Raw genomic sequence first — 18640 nt, 5'->3', positions numbered from 1 at the left:
GCAGTTTCTTGTTCCATATCAGAAGGAACAGATATTTAGTTCCTCCACTCTGTAGTTTGTATATGTTGTTTAACAGAAATGGGGTCAAATCCTTGCTGTACAATGTAGGACGGATTGTTTTAATGCAATAGCTGGCTCCAAAACCTTACCACTATATAGGCCACTAGCCATATAGATGACTCATGAAAGAGTTAGATTCAAGGCATCTCATGTGTGGAGTATCCCTCCAAAATTAAACATGGATAAAAATACTGAGCACTTCTGCTTCTCTGAACATTGGCAATGCTGAAACCATGCATTCATGGTAGTGGGTTGTGTATGAGGTCAATGTGATTTTCAAAAAGCCTTGAGCTCTAGAAAGCAAACACTGTTAATTGGTAGTATTTCAGAGTAAAATTCTTCTATAGCGGGAAAGGCTTAGAACATTTTTCAAGGAGCTGCTGCTGTTCTTTATCCTCCGGGCATTCAGTGATGGAGCTCACCTCCAATGCCAGGAATAATTGGATGATCTAGGCCAGTATATAATGTAACCTCTTCCGTTACCATGTATGCACAGGCCTTCTGGTATGGTTATTGTCAGTAGGATTGTTGCAGTGTCCCACCTTTATGCCTTTGACAAGGTAGATCGAGAACTGTTTTTTTCAGTGCAGATTGCTGTACACTTGTTCTGCCTGTGCAGCTAGTTTCTTTCACTTGTCAAAACATCCACCCATGGCTATATGGTACATGAATGCCACAAAATGGATATGTGCTATGGTTGTTGCAACATGGTTTGGGCTCCTCTAAATTTCTTTGCCTTTTTCATGGTCTATGGTTTCTTCTCAGAAATGTTCTCTTTGTCTTCCAAAAGAGGTTTGCAGCTGATTTACTTCATAGCTGCGCTGCGATGGCACAGCCTTTTCTGCCGTTGCAGGTTTCAGTGTAGCCAGCTGCTTCAGTATCTTCAAGCGTACTTCACTGATCAAACTAAATTGCCACTTGAAAAGCATGACTTGTTCAAAACCGCATCTTGTAACACCAGGCCTCCCAGGGCTCCAGTGAAGTAGAAGCTGACAAATCAAAACAACCCAGGAGGAACTGAAAATGTCATAGCAGAGCCCACTATTAATTTCTGTGTTGTGAACACCAAGAATGCTTGTGAATTATAAAATTGTCATGGCAACAAGTCTTCACTTATGGATTTTAAACCATTGACAGCTGCCCTCCAATATACCTTCAGGAAACTTCTGCTGTGATACAGGGAATGGCTGTTGCCATTGTAGTATAGTTAGAAAATGCTGCTGAACTTGGAGTGGCTATTTTGCTTTGGACCCGTGCTCTCACTTATACCATAGTTCTGTAGAAATTGGAATGGTCTGATCACTGTCTTCGATCTACATTCTTTCAAAAGCATATTGATGGACCCTCATTAGAAAACCTCATATTTGCTCTGTGATGACTTGAATTGGCATCAGTGGGTTGGACCCCAGGGAAGGGTTTCTGGTCCAGCAGAGGCATCTTTTAACAGAAGAGAGTTTTGCTGATTCAAAGCCCCCCCCCCCAAAAAAAAACCAGGGTGGAAGTTGGTGGCGGTACAGAGGTAATCAGCAAAAAGGGCTCCCCCCCAGCTGATTCCTTTTATTAGATCAAAAGCTGTTTTGGACCAGCTGATTCAATGAAAAGTTCATATTAATGATTTCATTTCTAGTAACTGGTCTATAATGAATTCCTTTCTCCTAGGCATAGAACAATTTGGATTTTCTATAGCCTTCCCCATCATTGTCACTTGAGTATCCTTAAATATCAGCTAGAATCTTTTGGAAGTTGGAAGACTAGACAAAATAGGTTAGCTTTTTTCTTGGGAGTCTGCCTGTTTGGGGGAATGCAATGTCCTGTATAGGACATAGGAGTGTAGTAGATAATGATATCCTGCATGTCAACTGAAATTTTATTTTTTCTGGGTTCTAACAAGGCTCGAGATGCATGGCAACTGAGCATGTCCTCTGTCAATTCCGCACACATGCAAAGCTGCTATGGTTCAAAAAGGCAAAAGCAGGAGCTAATAATGCATTGACAGAGCGGTAAACTCTTGGATTGACCATGTATTCCAAATCACCAATGCCACTAGCCCCAAAGCAGTTTGGAATAAAATTTATTAAAACTTCTGAGTGCTGTGCATCTTTAACACATGTAATAAGAAGGGCTAGGAAGTTATGGAAGCCATTCAAGGGAAGTAACAGGCCTACTCTATTGCCTTGGTCAGAAGAAGAAGAGGAGTTTGGATTTGATATCCCACGTTATCACTACCCGAAGGAGTCTCAAAGTGGCTAACATTCTCCTTTCCCTTCCTCCCCCACAACAAGCACTCTGTGAGGTGAGTGGGGCTGAGAGACTTCAAAGAAGTGTGACTAGCCCAAGGTCACCCAGCAGCTGCATGTGGAGGAGCGGAGATGTGAACCCGGTTCCCCAGATTACCAGACTACCGCTCCTAACCACTACACCACACTGGGTTGGTAATTCTTTAGCTTGTTTATTAACACTCCCTTTTCTCTAGTGGGTTCCATGTGGAAATTTGGCCAACCTATAAGCTGATGCTCTTTGGCATTTCCATATTTTACACTGTACTCCCTATTATTGGGGATGTGTGTACACTGTGATTCCATCAGAGCCTGGGGAAAAGTGCAGAATTCAGTTTTGTAAGGCTGTCAAGGCTTGGTTTCCAGACCTTTGATAATCTTGATCGCCCTCCTCTTAACACGTTCCAACTTGTCAACATCCTTCTTAAATTGTGGTGCCCAGAACTGGATGCAGTACTGTAGGTGTAATCCAACCAAGGCAGAACAGAGCAGGACTACTGCTTCCCTTGACTGGGACATTACTGTTGATGCAGCCTAGAGTAGCATTATTTTTTTTTTGCTGATACATCACACTGTTGACTCATGTTAAGCTTGTGGTACTAAGATCCTTTTCACATGTACTACTGGCAAGCCAGGTGTTCCCCATCTTATGTTTGCAACTGGTTATTCGTGCCTAAGTTTATTCCTTACATTTGTCTCTATTGAATTTCATTTTGTTAGTTTAGGTCTAGTTCTCCAATCTGTTAAGATCATACTGAATCCTGATTCTGTCTTCTGCAGCATTAGCTACCACTCCCAGTTTCATGTCATCTGCAAATTGGATTATCTTATCCTTGATTTGTCCAAGTCATTTATAAAGATGTTGAACAGAAACAGGCACAGGACAGAACCCTGTGGCATCCCACTTGTCACTTTTCCAAGAGACAAGGAACCATTAGTGAGCACTCTGGGTTCGGTGAGTCAAGGAGCTACAAATCCATCTAACAGTTACCATGTCTAGCCCACACTTTACCAGCTTCTCCACATCATGGGGGACTTTGTCAAAAGCCTTTCTGAAATCAAGATACACCATGTCCACAGTATTCCCCTGATCCATCAAGCTTGTAACTCCATAAAAAAAGAAATAAGATTCGTCTGGCATGACATGTTTTTGAGAAACCCATGCTGGGTTTTTCCTTTTCTAAGTGCTTACAGATGGACGGTTTAATTATCTGTTCTAGTATCAATGTCCAGGTATCAATGTCAAACTGACCAGTCGGTAGTTACCTAGATGAGAAGCAGTGTGGTGATAAGGTCTCAGCTTTGCAGGTTTTAAAAATAAAATCCCCACGGTTCACCAACGTGCTTTTTTACATCTACATAGAAACCTCAGGCTGTTCTAAGGCATAACCAATGGGTTTAAAAGCGATCCTTTGCTTAAGAGCAGAAGAAGCTGTGTGGTAAACCGAGGTCCACCTCATCCCAACATGCTTTGCAAGACGTCTACGGGGTGGGCTCTTCCCCAGAGCGCGGTTTTTACCTCCTGCACAGAACTGCTGTTTTTTAAAGCCGTGCAAGAGGGAGGCAGAGCGAGCGAAATGGCGGAGAAAATAATAAGACACGGGAGGAGGAGGAGGAAGAGGACGGGTGTCAGATTTATCGAAAGTGGGAGGGGGAGCGAGAAAGCAAGCTGCGGAGCTCGAGGGTTTGAATTGCCTCCCCGCCCCCCTTTCCCTTTTGGCATAAGAAGCAAATCAGATTCAAGGCAAAGGAAGGTGGGGGTAACTTTTCCTGCGCAGGAGGATGCAGTTGAAAGTGGGTGTAACGCGCCTGCTTCTCTCCCTCCCAGAGCGATCGTGAACCAGCTTTAAAAGGTGGCAGCAGAGAAGAGGCTTTGATGGTGTAGGCGGATTCCATGGCTAAAAAGCTCCCTTGCCTTCAGTAACCGCGCTGGGTTGCTTTCGTTTTCTTCCCTGCATGAAGATCTCTCTCCCCACCCCCTAATATAAAAAGAAACACACACACACACACACACACACACACACACACACATATTTTACACAGTGCTCTTGGCAACACTGGCTAGGGCTGTCTGCACTTCTAAAGCAGAGGTGGTGCCGCCCCGCCCCCCCTTTCCCTGCCAGCCCCCTTCCTATGGGGGGGCATATGCGCGCCCCCTTATTTAAATGCGTCCGGATCGGGCGCCCTCTCAGATAGCTTATAAGCTAACGTGGGTAAAAGGGAATTTAAATTCTGTTCAAATTGGGGGGCGGGAAGGAGACTTGGCAGACGCGATAAATCCATGGCATCCCGCGTGCGGAGCAAGATGCCTCCTGCCGCCAGTAGCTGCTCCCCGAAGGAAGTGTCCGTTGCCACCCGATCTGTTTCCAATCAAATCCGGAAAAGGGAAAAAAGCCCCAAGGTGCGCCTTGGCTGAAAAGGAGCCGCTGCACCAAACCGCCCCCACCCCGCGGCGCTGATCTTCTCCCCGTTTTGCACGCCTCCGATTATCGCTTTCTTTTAACCAGAAACTAAAGGGCGCCGCCCCCTCCCTGGGTAGCTCGAAGTGGGGTGCGGAGTTGCCCGGAGAGACTTCTCGTGGCTAGACTTTACATACCCTCTTATCTCCGGGTGCCTTGCAATGTTACCCGTGTCTGTAAAGACAAGTGGCAAGATCCTGAAAACATCCTCCATATTCATTTCCCCGCACGAAGCCCAAGTTGAGACATGGCCACCCCAACCCCATCTAACAGGAGTTACCAAGGCTGATATAATGAACTCGCAAATATAAATATATACAAACTCAAAAGCAATAAAGTGAGTGAGCACCCAACGCCTTCTCTGCAGGCTCCTCCACCTGGTTGTTCAAGAATCCCCCCTCCCGACCTTCGCTTCATCGGTTGTTTCACCAATTTGGGCATTTCCTATGGTAAATATACATCGCGCCTCCTCGCCCCCCAAAAGCAGCACAGATAGCAGCGCCCCTTTGCCCTTCCATACCACTTCATACTAGAGACCAAACGCGCCTCCGTCGGGAGTGCCCGCGTGGTAGGGGGAGGGCTTGCAACCCCCTCTAGCCCAAACTGGAAGGTGCTGCCGCCCTACAACCGAGGATCCCTGGGCGGCCAAATCCTGCCCTCTCTGAGCCCCGCAACCCCTTGAGTCACGGCCCCTCCAGATCGGGCGGGGACCCCCCTGGAATGAGCTCCACAGCTCCGTTGCTGCTGCAGCCGACCACGTGAGGGCGTCCAGTGTGTTAGTTGCAACAAATTAACCCTGGGCTAGTCACCCCCCCGAGGGTCGCCGGCGCCCCACGACTGGCCAGCGGCACGCGGCGCCCTCTTCTCTACCGGGTCCGCACGTTGGCCGTGCCGTGCGGATCCCTCGGGGCCCCCCAGAGCCCTCCATACAGGGCGCCCCCATCCTCTGCCTTCCCCCAGCATAGGGTGCGCCCTTAAAATCGCCTCCAGGGAACCTTTCCCAGCCCCGGGAGGCTGCGGCGCCCGGGCAGCTCCGTCAGGCACCGTCGGGAGCAGCCGCTGGCGCCGGCAGCCCCACCCTAGGCCGCCGGACGCGGGCGGGAGAGCTCGCCGAAGGGGCCACAAAAAGCACAACTTGGAGCCGGCCTCCTCGCTGCCTGTTGTTGTTCTCAACGTGGTCCGCTCCTGGCGCATATAAAGAGCTGTGGCGGAGCCCGCCCAGGCAGACGGCTTTCTCTCGGGCGGAGCAGAGGCGAGCTGTGCTCGGCGACTGCGTTTGCTGCTGCTTCCTGAGCGCGCACACGAGCCTGGTCTTTTTCTCTTGGAGAGAGCGCCGTCTCGCTTTATCCAGCATGTCTGTTGAGCTGGAAGAAGCCGACCTGCCCCTGGCCGAGGCGGAAGAGGCGCCTCTGGCTCCGGAGAAGAAAGGCGCCGCCAAGAAAGCCAAAGGCGGCGGCGGGTCGGTGTTGTCGCCCTCCAAGAAGAAGAAAAATAGCAAGAAGAAGAACCAGCCGGGCAAGTACAGCCAGCTGGTGGTGGAGGCGATCCGCAAGCTGGGCGAGCGCAACGGCTCTTCGCTGGCCAAGATCTACAACGAAGCCAAGAAAGTGGCCTGGTTCGACCAGCAGAACGGGCGCACCTACCTCAAGTACTCCATCAAGGCGCTGGTGCAGAACGACACCTTGCTGCAGGTGAAGGGCACGGGCGCCAACGGCTCCTTCAAGCTCAACAGGAAGAAGCTGGAGGGCGGAGAAGGGGGCGCCGGAGCAGGAGGCGGGGGCGCCTCGCACGCCAAGTCGCACAAGAAGGCGGTGGCCGTGCCCGCGTCGCGCAAGGTCGAGAAGAAGCCCGTGGCCAAGAGCAAAAAGCTGGAGAAGAAGTCGCACAAGAAAGGCGCCGGCGGGGCCGCCGCCAAGAAGGACAAGGTGAAAGCCAAGAAGGCTGCCAAGAAGACGGCCGCCTCGCCCAGCGCCAAGAAGGTGAAGAAGTCGGCCAAGCCCAAGGCGCTCAAGAGCAGGAAATGAATGAGGCGCAGATGGAGAGGGCAGGGGGCCCTGGACTTGTGGAGCCTCGAGACATTGTGACTTATTGCTCTCAGCACAGCCATGTTACCCGGTTTCGTTTCTGTAGCTTTTTCTTTTTGGGGGGGGGGGTCAGGGGTGGGCGTGGGTTGGAGGCGCACCTTTTCTTCATAGCCGCCGGTTCCTTGGAGGGGAGAGGAATACGTTATTCGCCCCAGCCCTTTATTTTATTTTTTTAATAAAGGGGGGGGATGACTTGAGGGCTTGTGCGGGGTTCTTTTGTTTTTTAATTTGGAAGAGTTTATTTTTTCCTGCCCCCCTCCCCCGAAAAATATGGAGGATAGGCGGCGCCGCTTCCCTGCTTGCCCCTGGTTCTCCATGCTGACGGGGGCGTTTTGGCTGCCTTCCGAAAGTTTCCCCGGCCGTCGTGGCCGCCCCTCGGATGCCGCTGCGGCGCCATGGCAACGGCTTTGCAAGGGCGTCTTGGCTTTTCCATTTAAAAAGGCGCTTCTCGGGATGCAAGGAGGGAGGGGAGAAATGGGGAGCGGTTGGGACCAAGTGGGATTGTGGCGGGGTGCTTTTTTTATTTCGTTTTTGCCTTTGAAAGGCCTGCACAGCTATTACCGGGCGGGATGCGTAGATGCTCAGTTCTAGGGAAGGTGGGGATCGGAGGGGATCTCCCTCCTCGTGGAAGATCATCATACTGCCTTCAAAGGTGTCTTGCCTTCGGTAGCCTTTCCCCTCCGCACTTGTGTTTTTTGGGTTTTTTGTTCAATAAATCGTTTAAAATGCTTTTTTTTCACTCGCTGCTTCCTCCGTGTGTTTTAAGTGTGCAAGAGGCAAATGAAAATGGCGAGGGAGGGTGGGAAATGGGGGCGTTAGAATTGACACGCGCTGAAGGAGGAAAAAGGTGGCCCTAGTGGGATTAACCAGAGATAATGGGGGTGCGGCTATAGGGTGGAGGAGGCTGGGTACCAGGCGGGGGGGGGGGCTGTAGCTTGTGCGTGGGGGGGGGGGAAGGATGCGCATTCCACCCGCTTAATTTTCTGCCGGTGGAGTTTTCCGGAGGTGGGCGTGTCAATCATTTCAAACGAGCTCTTTCCTCTCTGATTTGAGCTCCATTTTCTGCAAAGGCCGGCAGGCATTGCATTGCCCTGTTACCAAAAACTCTGCCCTTGGTCACTTTTCACCCATATCGTAGTAGGTATTGCAAGTTGGAGGTCGTCGTCCACATAAAAATCCGAGCCGGACCTGAAGTTCCAGGGAGGCGGCGGCAATCCTTTGGTTTGGCGGTTCCTCCCCTCCAAAACCCCGCACATGCACCTTGCTAAAAAGAAGCCTCTAGGGGGCGAGCCTAGCTTTTGCGTACATGGGGGATTACGTCATCGGGCGCCAGTGCGCACGAGTGGGGAAACGCCCGCTGGTTGGCTGGCCGGGGCGGTTACGTCAAGCCATTTGGCTGCGCCGGTAGCGTCACTCCTTTCGCAGATAGCAGGTTGAAAGGGGGGAGGCGGCACCAAAGTGCTCAACTAAGTCGTGAATTGATCGTCTCTCCGGAGCTGCTACCGCTGCATTCTGCCACCCGCCCTCTCGTTTATCCAGCGTGAGGGGCGGGAGTGGCTTACAACAGCCCTGCAGTGTAGCTCACTTCCTAAGCTAAAAACTATATGTGACTATATATATAGTCAGTGCTGCTCTTAACTATCCCATATGATGCTGGGCGGTAGTTGCATATTCACCCACCCTTCCTGCCAGTGGCCCGCTTGGCACTGCAAGAAAAACAAGAGCTCCACCCCAGAGCTGGAAAAGGGACTTCACTGCTGCACCTTCCGTGGCTCGTTACCTGTCAGTGGCGGCGATATGAAGGGGCAGTCGCAGCAAACGAAGAGGTGAAAGTGGGAAATGAACGGCAGAGGCTGGTACCGTGGTGCCATCTGGGATAGGGGAATGGTCGTCTAGGGAGAATATTGCCTGGGAAAGAGGGAAGCTGGGCTAGCCCCAGGCCTGCTTTTGCAGGATCTTGCCATGGGGCTATTCAGGTCAGGGAAGTGTATAACCTTAAGAAGGGAATTGGAGGGCACCTGCTTAGGGTGGCAGAAACGGTGCAGTAGAGCAGGGCCCTGCTAATACAAACCTTGTAACTACAAATATCACCCCACATATTAAATTATGGTCTAACTTTCAGCCCCTTGGAGAACACTTAAAGGAGCTCCAAGAGCTGAGCACATTAGGATCAGGAACTAAGACCAAGCCTGTAGAAGGAGCAGCCTGACTGTTTCTCCTTCCCTTTTAATCTTGGCACTTGTCCATAAGGAATCCTCTACATAAAAGAAAACACACAGCACACAGTTCAGGTTTACAATTAAGGGGGAGGGTAAGAGAATGTATCACCCACCATGAAATGGTCCCTAATAGGTGCCATAACTCACCATCCTGCAAATATAACCACCACCATATAGTTCTGAAGAACGTAATAATACATAGCAAGTGTGCCGCTGTAAGGGGTATCCAAATTGTACAAAAAGGGTGATAATACTATTCTAAATGTCCAGATAAAACTAGTGGCATAGAAAGATCCTTATAATAAATATAGCCTGAGTTGTAGCCTAGAACTAACTGCAGTGGGCTAGATTTTGGCACTTCAGGAAAAACCTCTATCTTGATAAACTACTTAAGAAGACAGGATGGTAAGATATTCTCCCAACTTCACAACCCAATGCACATACAGGAGCAAGGCACCCCCCTGCAAACTATATTGATAGACTTTATTCAAATCATGCATGGAGATACTTTCACTTTTGTGAACTGGTATTTTCACATTTCTTACTGTTCAACTTTGTCCATTCCAGAATGATCCGACAGTTTCAAGCTTTAACCAGCAGCATCCAACTAAGCCACACTTAAGCTATGGGCTTTGTACACAGGGGGGAAAAGAACACCATGTGCTACAGCTGTTGAACTACAACTCCCACCATCCAATACCTTGGAACTACTGGCTGGGGCTGATGGAAGTTGTAGTTCAACACCTGGAGGGCCCCACTCTGGCTACCCCTGTTATATCTAAGCGCAGATAGCTACAACCACCACTGTAGCAGCATGGTATGTTTCCCCGAGAAGGAAAACATTAAATGACTTCACCTTTTCCAAAAGGAGCCATAATTACCCTAATTCCCTGCAAGGATATTTCCAAAAGGCAGAAACAGGCACGTGAAAAATAGGCAGAGGGGAAAAACCACAGCACCCCCTTCTATAATTTGCAAGGCTCTCAGGCTACAGGTTCAAACAGAAGAGTAGCAGGTAGCAGAGTCCGCTGGGAGTTTGGAGACATTTTTATGTTGAAGATCTCTCATTCCTTTTACACAAGCTCTGTGTCCACTACCTTAAACTGTTTTAAGGATTATAGAAGCACATTTTTCAATCCAAGTGCTATATTAAATAATGTGTTGAGAGGCATCGTGTGGCAACACAGTGCTAGTCCTGACCTATCTGCTGCGGCTCACATCAGATTTCAACAGTATTCTATAGTATGGATGGAAGGCCTTTTAAATGCATATCCCCAGTTTGTTAAAGATGGCTGTTCAGTTCACTATTGGGAATCTAATAAATTTAGAATAAATTTTTATTTTTTGGTACTCTGTAGAGTGGTCATTAATGCTGTTCACCAAGATCCTCATATATTGCAACGACTTATGCTTCTAAGCAATACTGTACATTTGAATTGACCGATCACCAAGACTTCCTGTCTTCACCCTCAATCCAGAGTTATCTTCCAAAATGGATATAAAGGCTGCTGCTTTCAAGTCACTTCTAAGCTTTTCCACACACTTTGCCACCTGCATTCTCTTCCTGAATCTATTTTCCACCATTCATTCATTTCCATCTGCATTAAAGGGGAAAGTTAACGGTGACACTTATGACAGGGCAGAAAAACTCACATTTGTGCCATTAATTCAAGCAATATACAGACACAGTTCATACACCATGCTAAGCCATCAGGATTCCTGGAGACCATAGCCACTTAGCTCCTGCCCCTGTGAGCTATGTCATGGTTTAGCTTAGATGTCATCAAAATGCAGGTCAGGCTCATGGCTTGTCTTGCTCCAGTAAACTCCAAGGTTTGCTTTTGGTTTACAGTTCCTCGTTTGTCTGGAGCAAGGCAAACTACAAGTCTGGGTTTGGATAATATGCTAAACTAAATCACAGCTTAGCTCAGAGGAAGAACAAAGCAGCCACAATCTCTCCTCTCTGGCAGTCTGGACATCGATACATTCATGGTTTGGCTTAGTGTTACTTGCAAACTTAACTATAGACTCCCACAGATAGAAGAGCAAACTAGCTGCTATTGTAAGGAATGCCATTTCTGGACAAGAGCAATTATTTTCTTTTAGTGTCATTTAAGTTTTCACAACCCCACACACCAGCTCTACCCATTGCCATAAACAGATGGCAGAAAGGTACTAAAGGGAGGGGCTGCAGGGAAGCACCAGCCTTTTAGATGCTCACATATGGGACCCTAAGCTCTTCACAGCGAAGCCCCTTTGTAGAACTGACATCCCTTTCTAATATTACTTTTTACCATCTGTTGATTTAATCATGTTCTCTTCCCTTCAGCTTTACATTTAAAACACAGTTAAAATTAAAATATACCAAGGGGCCATGCGATGAGGGCTTAGGAAGGTTATATTTGTTAATTGCTAAACAGATTTCATTAATTCTGAACAGAGAATACATGAGAGCACAATGCAAGTTCTACCAGCAAGAAATGCACTGCACAGCTTAATCCTGTCCCCATTTACTTTGAATACTGCATCCAACTGAACTGGCTTCCTCAGGACTTCATACTCCGATGCTAGCACTTTTCGGAAGCAAGTCATGTCAACTTTGAATGGGCACCACCAAATAACTGCTTGACGGGTTCTAACACAGATTAATAGAGCATGGGTTTCACTGATGTCAGGAATAATGGGAAACCTTGGGTTGTGCAGAGTTCTCTGCATGCAGGGGAATATATTGGGATCAGGGTGCCATTTGGGTGCCAGAGAAGTGAGGAAGATATGAGGCATTTGGTTGTGCAAGTCAGATAAATGTTTTAAAAATGGGCTCCACTGCCAGGACCACAGAAGGATACTTTGGGCAAAATGGGCTTTAAGATTTGATACGAACATTAATTTCCCATTTATTAATCAACACCATTTAATTTGCTATTAGATAGAAAGAGGGAACATGGGAGCTGAAAGACAGATGGCTCACACTGCAGTCAAGTCAGAGTTACTAGACCAAACCTTTGACCTTCCACTGCCCACCTTCCCTCTCTTCCAGCAGTATTTTCAGGACAGTAGGGGATAAATGCACATTACAGACCTCAAACCACAAAAAAACCTTTCATGGACTCAGTAACCCCCAAACAGCTAATTAAGTGATGTGTTGACAAGAGACATCTTTGACGTGCATTCAAGACTGAATCGGTTTAATAAGAATATTGGTTTTGCACTTTTCCAGTATCACAAGTTCTGCATTTTCTAATAAATACAAAGCAGTCTTTTGACAGAACACAAAATATTGATCTTGAAATAATAAGACAGAAAAACACAAACTCTCATTTCCTATTTTTCAGTAGTTATTTGCATTTAAACAATCTCTTCCCCACAATTATGCAATCCATGTTCATTCTAGAAGAAAGCAAGAGCCTTACACTGGTCCAGTGCCAGAGGAATGAGATAGCAACTTAGAAACAATGGGTCTTTTTTCCTGGGTCTGCAGTGGGAGATAGGCAAGACAAATCAGACAGGAGCAGATCAAGGTTCTACCTCTCCGGTATCACTAAGGAGTGAACAAACCACCTTCATTACCCAGGTATTAAAGCATCCAAGTTCCACTAACCTATGCGTTATTAGTCGAACCAGAGCAAGACAATACTTCATCCACAGATTTACACCTCACTTGATAGGTTGAACACATGCTACTTGACAGCACATACACAGTTGCCCATAAATATTACAAGTTCTACTTGCTCAATAGCCCAGACACTGCTGCATGCACGTGGTTCTATAAACTTTTCACCTAGGCAAGCAAGCAAGATTTGGCTCCGATACCATCTCTAGAGTACCATAGCTACTATGCACCACAGGACTAGCTAGGCCATCTTCCATGCTCATACGTTACCCAAACACCAATTTAGTAAACCAACACATTAACTAGATATTTTACTCTAGTATAAATTCAGTTTTTTCCCCTAGAAAAACCCAAATCCCAAAAATTAATCCACTGAGGATTACAATTAAACAGATGCCACAATTGCACTCTATTTTATGCACCAGGCGTGAAATTCTGAACAGGGAAAAAACTGTGTATAGTTTTAAAGTGCAAAACAAAGATACAGAATGCCAAACCTCCATCGTTGGGGAAAGGTCTATAACAGAATTAATAATCCAAAAGGGAATGGGGGTGGGAGGAGGACAGAACAGACAATACAACGTAATTGCTTCTGTCTCAAGGAAGCTTCAGGCACCTCCAGACCTACCATCACTTAGGCTGAAAAACCACAAAAGCCATTATACTAAAATACTTTTGATTTTAGCTCTGCTGACGTCAACAGGACAAAAATATGACCTAAATCCAAGAACTCTTGCTTAAAATGAGGTTCCAGCTAAGCTGCTAAGCGCATTCAGAAGATCTGAATGCAGCACCAATCAAGGCTAGAGATAGATAATAGGAGCCCTCCCTCTCCGAATAGCTGGTCTGAAAGACAATTACTGTTCTTGGCCTGTGCACTCATCTCACTTTTGTGTCTGGCCCAAATGATTCACATCATTCAAAACCCTACCCCAAACATGTTTGGCCAGAAGTGACAGTAGGACAAGATGTGTATACCTTAGGAAACCGAAGACACTGTCCGATAACCTTCCCCTCTCTCTCTCTCTCTCTCTCTCTCTCACACACACACACACACTCACTCACACAACTGTTTGCCTCCAGCCCAAGGCTGTTAACTTCATAAACTAGATTCCCCCTTTCTTTAAAAAAAGGTTTGCAACAATAAAATCAAAATTTAACACGAGCACACAATTAGGAATGGAGTACAAATACAGTGACACAATACCTCATCATAAAGCAAACAAGGAAGGGGGAGAAAAAAAGCTTAGCACTTGAGAAGAGATGAATATTTCTCTCAACAAGAGTAGTGGCTCTTTTCACATTACGGTTTTTCTGGCAGCTTCCTTTTCTCCCCTCCCCCCTCCAACATTTTATTAAGTTTGTGATCACATTGAATGGGGATGTGCAGCAACAACAGGTAGATAGATCCATCACTGTATTGAGCTCCGTGACAGAGCAGTTTTAAGAGAGTAGACGGAATATTTGTGCAGAACAGTAATGAATGGAGAGGCTCTGCCTTCATCCTCCCTCCCTGACAGGTGCACAGACAGGATGCAGAAAGCCTCCATGGTCACAAATGGTGGCACACTGCCAAGTCCCTTGCCTTCCTAGGGCAGGCTTGCAGCTTCCACCTTGCTTCGTGACTTCCGTTCTTCCAGTTAGTCCCAATGCAAGAAAAACAAGATGCACAAATCATTCTTCTAGTTCCAAAACTGTCCTTTCTTTCCAAATCCCCTTTCCCGAAAAATTAACAGTGGCTTTAAGGGAGGGAGGGGGAGGGAAAAGAAAAGCTAATTGCACAGATGCTGCAGGTATAAGCAGCTTCAGGGTAGTAGATTAGGGGATAAATCATGGGGATGGGAGGGAGAATGAGAAGAGAGAGACAGAGGGAGGAAAAATAATACAGAAATCAATTTGCAGGGCACTAGGTGGCAGCCACCAGGCCCGCAGCACGTGCCCTTCTCGCGACACAGAAAAATGATTTAAGCCTGCTCTTCCCACATCAATCCCTGGGACTGAAAGAGGGCAGGAGTGCCAAGGAAAGAGGGTGGCGAGGGCGAGAGGGAAGCCCGGCGGCTGCAGCGCCAGGCGGACAGGGAGGACCAGAGCGAGGAGAGGAGGCGCAGAGGCGGCCCAGCGATGGCTGCGCCAAGGCAGAGGAGGCGGAGAGGAAGAGATCTGCCCGGCGCTGGCTGCTCCAAGTGAAGCAGAGAGAAAAGGGAGAAAATGTCCGGTGCCCGCTGGGTCGGATCCTGCGGGTGGGGTGGCGGGGACACATCACCGGCCCATTCTTTGTTGTTCCCCTTCGGAAACAGGGCCGGGCTCATTTCTTGGAGCTCTGGGTCTTCTTGGGCAGCAGCACGGCCTGGATGTTGGGCAGGACCCCGCCCTGGGCGATGGTCACCCCGCCCAGCAGCTTGTTGAGCTCCTCGTCGTTGCGGATGGCCAGCTGCAGGTGTCGCGGGATGATGCGGGTCTTCTTGTTGTCCCGCGCCGCGTTGCCGGCCAGCTCCAGGATCTCGGCCGACAGGTACTCCAGCACGGCCGCCAGGTAGACGGGCGCCCCGGCGCCCACCCGCTCGGCGTAGTTGCCTTTCCGCAGCAGCCGGTGCACGCGGCCCACCGGGAACTGCAGGCCGGCGCGGGACGAGCGGGACTTGGCTTTGGCGCGCGCTTTGCCGCCGGACTTCCCTCGGCCGGACATCGCGGGCAGGCGGCTGGGCTGGAGGGGGCGGGCAGGGGGGCGCTCCGAAAGGGCTGCAAGCCGAGGCCCGGCGCGAAGCAGGCAGAGGAGGAGAAAGACCTGGAGAAAAACACCGCCACCACAGAGTGTTAGCAAAGTAACGTGGGAACGCAGGTTGCGAGCCTGACGCGTGTTCCGGAGCAACTCCGCCCCCTCCCCGCCTTGCAACCCAACCCCGGAGCGGATTGGCAGGGAGCAGGTCGCAGGTCGCGCTCCCGGCTTCGCCGCGCGCAGGGGTCACCTCCCTCCCCTCACCGTTCGCCGCCTCGCCAAGCGGAGCGCTCCGTCCGAGAGCCGCAGCTGCAGTGACAATAACAAGCGCGAGATGCTGGAGGATATAAATCCAAGCCCAGCCTGCCGGCGGCTTCCCATTGGCAGGGGCGAGCGCGGAGCCGCGCCGCTATTGGCGGGTATTCCGATCCCTGATTTGCATAGGAGCTCGCGTCGTCCATGTTCGGACTCGGAGGGAGCTGGAGCGGCAACAGACGCGCAGGCTTGGCCGCCTGCAATGAGAGCTGCTGGTGAAGCATATTAATGTGCAGCAGCAGCAGCTTTGGGAGACGCGGGGGGTCTCTGGCGCGGCGTGACAAAGGGATGCACCGGGGGAAAGAGGAGGCGGGCAGGCGGCTGCTGCACTTGCTCCTGATAATGCCACCTGGAGCAGCCGCACCTCTGGGTGAGAAGGCAGCCAAGGTTAGCGTAATTTCCCCAATCCCCTCTCTCTCGAGCTGAATTGCTTTAAATACTTGGTCTGCCCCCCAAACCCAGCTCAAGACTAACCCGCAGGTGCAAATCCAAGTTTAGGATCACGACCGCCCCGCCCTAGGGCAAATGCAGCACCCGCAATTAAGGCAAACATTTAAGGCCGTCTGGTTTTTCACAAGGGGGCTTAACTCAGGCAGGGCCTGAGGAGGAAGAGCATGATAGGATTACACACCTCCTCCCATTTATTTGTGCGGTATCTGGGTGCCCTTCTGGAGGACATTTCTTACTTATTTATAGATCCTCTCGGTTGGGTATTGCTTTCTCTCTATAAGCCTAATTTGCAGTACTCTATGTCAAAGACGATGCTGGCCTATCCCAAAGCAGGCAGGCAAGCCTGTGCCCAAACCCCAACCAAACCTTAGTCAAAAGGCCAAATCAAGTGTTTCTCGATTGACACATCTGAGGTGGGGAAACCTAATCCAGCAATAACGAATTAGAATTTTATATAGTGCCTTTATTGCACAGAGCACTTTGCATGTGTTATCCTGGTATGATTTAACAATCTAGTAAAAGTCAGTATTGCTAAGTTCTTACAGGGGAGGTTAAGAGACAGTGGCATGCCTAAAGCCACCTAGTTGTAGTGAGTTCATGGATAGAAGTGAAATTTGAAGTCAATGTCTTAAGAGTCACATTGCATTCTTAAAACAAGCATACTGTGTCACCCTGAAATGAAAGGCAGAGCAGTATTAACTCAGGAAATCTGCAGGGGAAGATGTGAGGGTTTACACCAGTTTAAATTGATGGGTGGGGGCAGGGGGGATACCCATCTGGAAGGATTTAGGTTGAGATTATATGGGGGTTAGGATTGTAGTAAGAGTTGTGCCACCTTCATGGATCAGCAAATTGTGCCTGTTATGCTGGGCCTAGTTTTGTTACTGTTTTTGTGGCTGGTGAGAAAGCCATCTGTATTTAGAAGAGCCTGGCCAACAAGCTTGTTCTGTGATGTACTGTATGTTGGGCCAAGCAGGCCATGCTCCAATCACAAGCATTCCTATTCTAGTTAAATTAGTTTAAAAATAAATAAATAAATACCTGCTGCAAATAATGCTAAATCAAACATTGTCAGCCAGACCAGCGACTTCACACAGGGATAGCTGTGCTAGTCTGTTGCAGCAAAATACAGTAGAATGTTGTGGCACTTAGAGACTAACAGGATTTGTTATGGCATAAGCTTCTGTGGACCAGTGTCTCATTTTACCAGATGAAACGGATGAATATGCATCTGCTGAAGTAGACTCTAGTCCACAAATGCTTGCTGCAATAAATCTTAAGTCTCCAGCATGCCCCAACACTTGTAATTGCCAGACTGGACTTTAGGGGGCAGATGAAACCGCTGAGTCAGGGATACACTTCTAGGGCCAGGGGAGAGTGAAATCGTTTCTAGGTTCAGCAGAAATTAGGCCCAGCTAGACATTAAGCAAGAAGAATCTAAGCAAGCTAGGTTAATTATTTCCTTAAATTACTGAAATGGACAACCCATGCGTAGGAAGACCAACTTTGGACATAATTGTACAGAAATTTGAGGCATCCTCCAAAACACTTACATTCCAAGCCTAAACCAATTTATTTGGTGGACTTAGCACTGTGATATACATTGTAAGAAGGCTCTAGAATAGAGACAATTTGCCTTCATGCTTCTGGAGGCTTTCCAGAGCTGAAAGAATTGGAGAGGCTTCTGATGAACACATATTCCATAACTCATAAGAAAAGAGCACCGGGCCGTTGCAGTATCATTATTAAACACACAAGTCATTCATATACATTACTTACAAGGCAGTATGAACTGCATTCAGAGACATTGTGTCAAAAGGCCCAGGTAGAGCATCTGCCCTGCATCTAGAGGGTCCCAGGTCCAATGACTGGCATCTCCATGTGGGGCTAGGAGAGACCCCTGACTGAAACCTGGAAGAGGCAGCTAGTCAGTGGAGGCCATACTGAGCTACATGGACCAATTATCTGACTTTGTTGAAGACTGGTTACGAACTTAATTTGTTCCGGAGGTCCATTCCTAACCCGAAACCGTTCTAAACCTGAGGTGTGCTTTCGCTAATAGGGCCTCCCGCTGCCGCACAATTTCTGTTCTCATCCTGGGGCAAAGTTCATAACCCAAAGTACTACGTCCGCGTTAGCGGAGTTTGTAACCTGAGGTGTTTGTAACCTGAGGTGCCACTGTACTGAACTTATAAAATGTTGCAAACACTCATGGGCTAGCATGATACACTTACAGCATTAATTCTTAACATAGCCAGAGTTCTTACAAATTCATGTGCTAATGTTCATTGTTGTAGTCTTCAAGACAAGACAGGCATATTGTTCAGTGCCTCTGAGGCTGCAGTCCTAACCTCACTTACCTTGGAGTAAGTGGGATTTACTTCTGAGTAAACACTGTAGCCTAAACGAGTGTTTTGATGATTAGCTGGAATTGGGCAATGCACAAAAAAA

At 48.4% G+C, this 18640-nt stretch overlaps 2 protein-coding genes across 2 annotated transcripts; one reads left to right on the top strand and one right to left on the bottom strand.

Annotated features, from left to right (window-relative positions):
• The first annotated feature begins 6007 nt into the window (after window positions 1-6007).
• Window positions 6008-7618, top strand: H1-10 (H1.10 linker histone). The gene has a single exon (XM_080991518.1). The coding sequence runs from the start codon at window positions 6148-6150 to the stop codon at window positions 6817-6819; it is 672 nt and encodes a 223-aa protein (XP_080847644.1). The 5' UTR covers window positions 6008-6147; the 3' UTR covers window positions 6820-7618.
• Window positions 7619-12255: 4637 nt separating this feature from the next.
• Window positions 12256-15820, bottom strand: LOC308472189 (histone H2A). Its single transcript, XM_080996850.1, has 2 exons — window positions 15689-15820; window positions 12256-15493 (listed from the first exon to the last, which is right to left on the bottom strand). Exons 1-2 carry the CDS (start codon window positions 15803-15805, stop codon window positions 15014-15016), a joined length of 597 nt encoding a protein of 198 aa, XP_080852976.1. The 5' UTR covers window positions 15806-15820; the 3' UTR covers window positions 12256-15013.
• Between the last annotated feature and the right edge of the window lie 2820 nt (window positions 15821-18640).

Source organism: Podarcis pityusensis, assembly GCF_964106645.2.
Source record: "Podarcis pityusensis genome assembly, chromosome: 2".
NCBI lineage: Eukaryota > Metazoa > Chordata > Lepidosauria > Squamata > Lacertidae > Podarcis > Podarcis pityusensis.
Note: the sequence above shows the minus strand (reverse complement) of the source record. Positions and strands in the feature narration are given on the sequence as shown.

What these genes read in the sequence shown, in the direction of transcription:
- H1-10 (XM_080991518.1), top strand. Translation starts at nt 6,148, where the DNA reads ATGTCTGTTGAGCTGGAAGAAGCCGACCTGCCCCTGGCCGAGGCGGAA.
- LOC308472189 (XM_080996850.1), bottom strand. Translation starts at nt 15,805, where the DNA reads ATGGGAAGCCGCCGGCAGGCTGGGCTTGGATTTATATCCTCCAGCATC. An exon ending in GCTTGGCGAGGCGGCGAACG is followed by an intron (nt 15,494 to 15,688) that starts GTGAGGGGAGGG and finishes GTTTTTCTCCAG; the next exon opens with GTCTTTCTCCTCCTCTGCCT.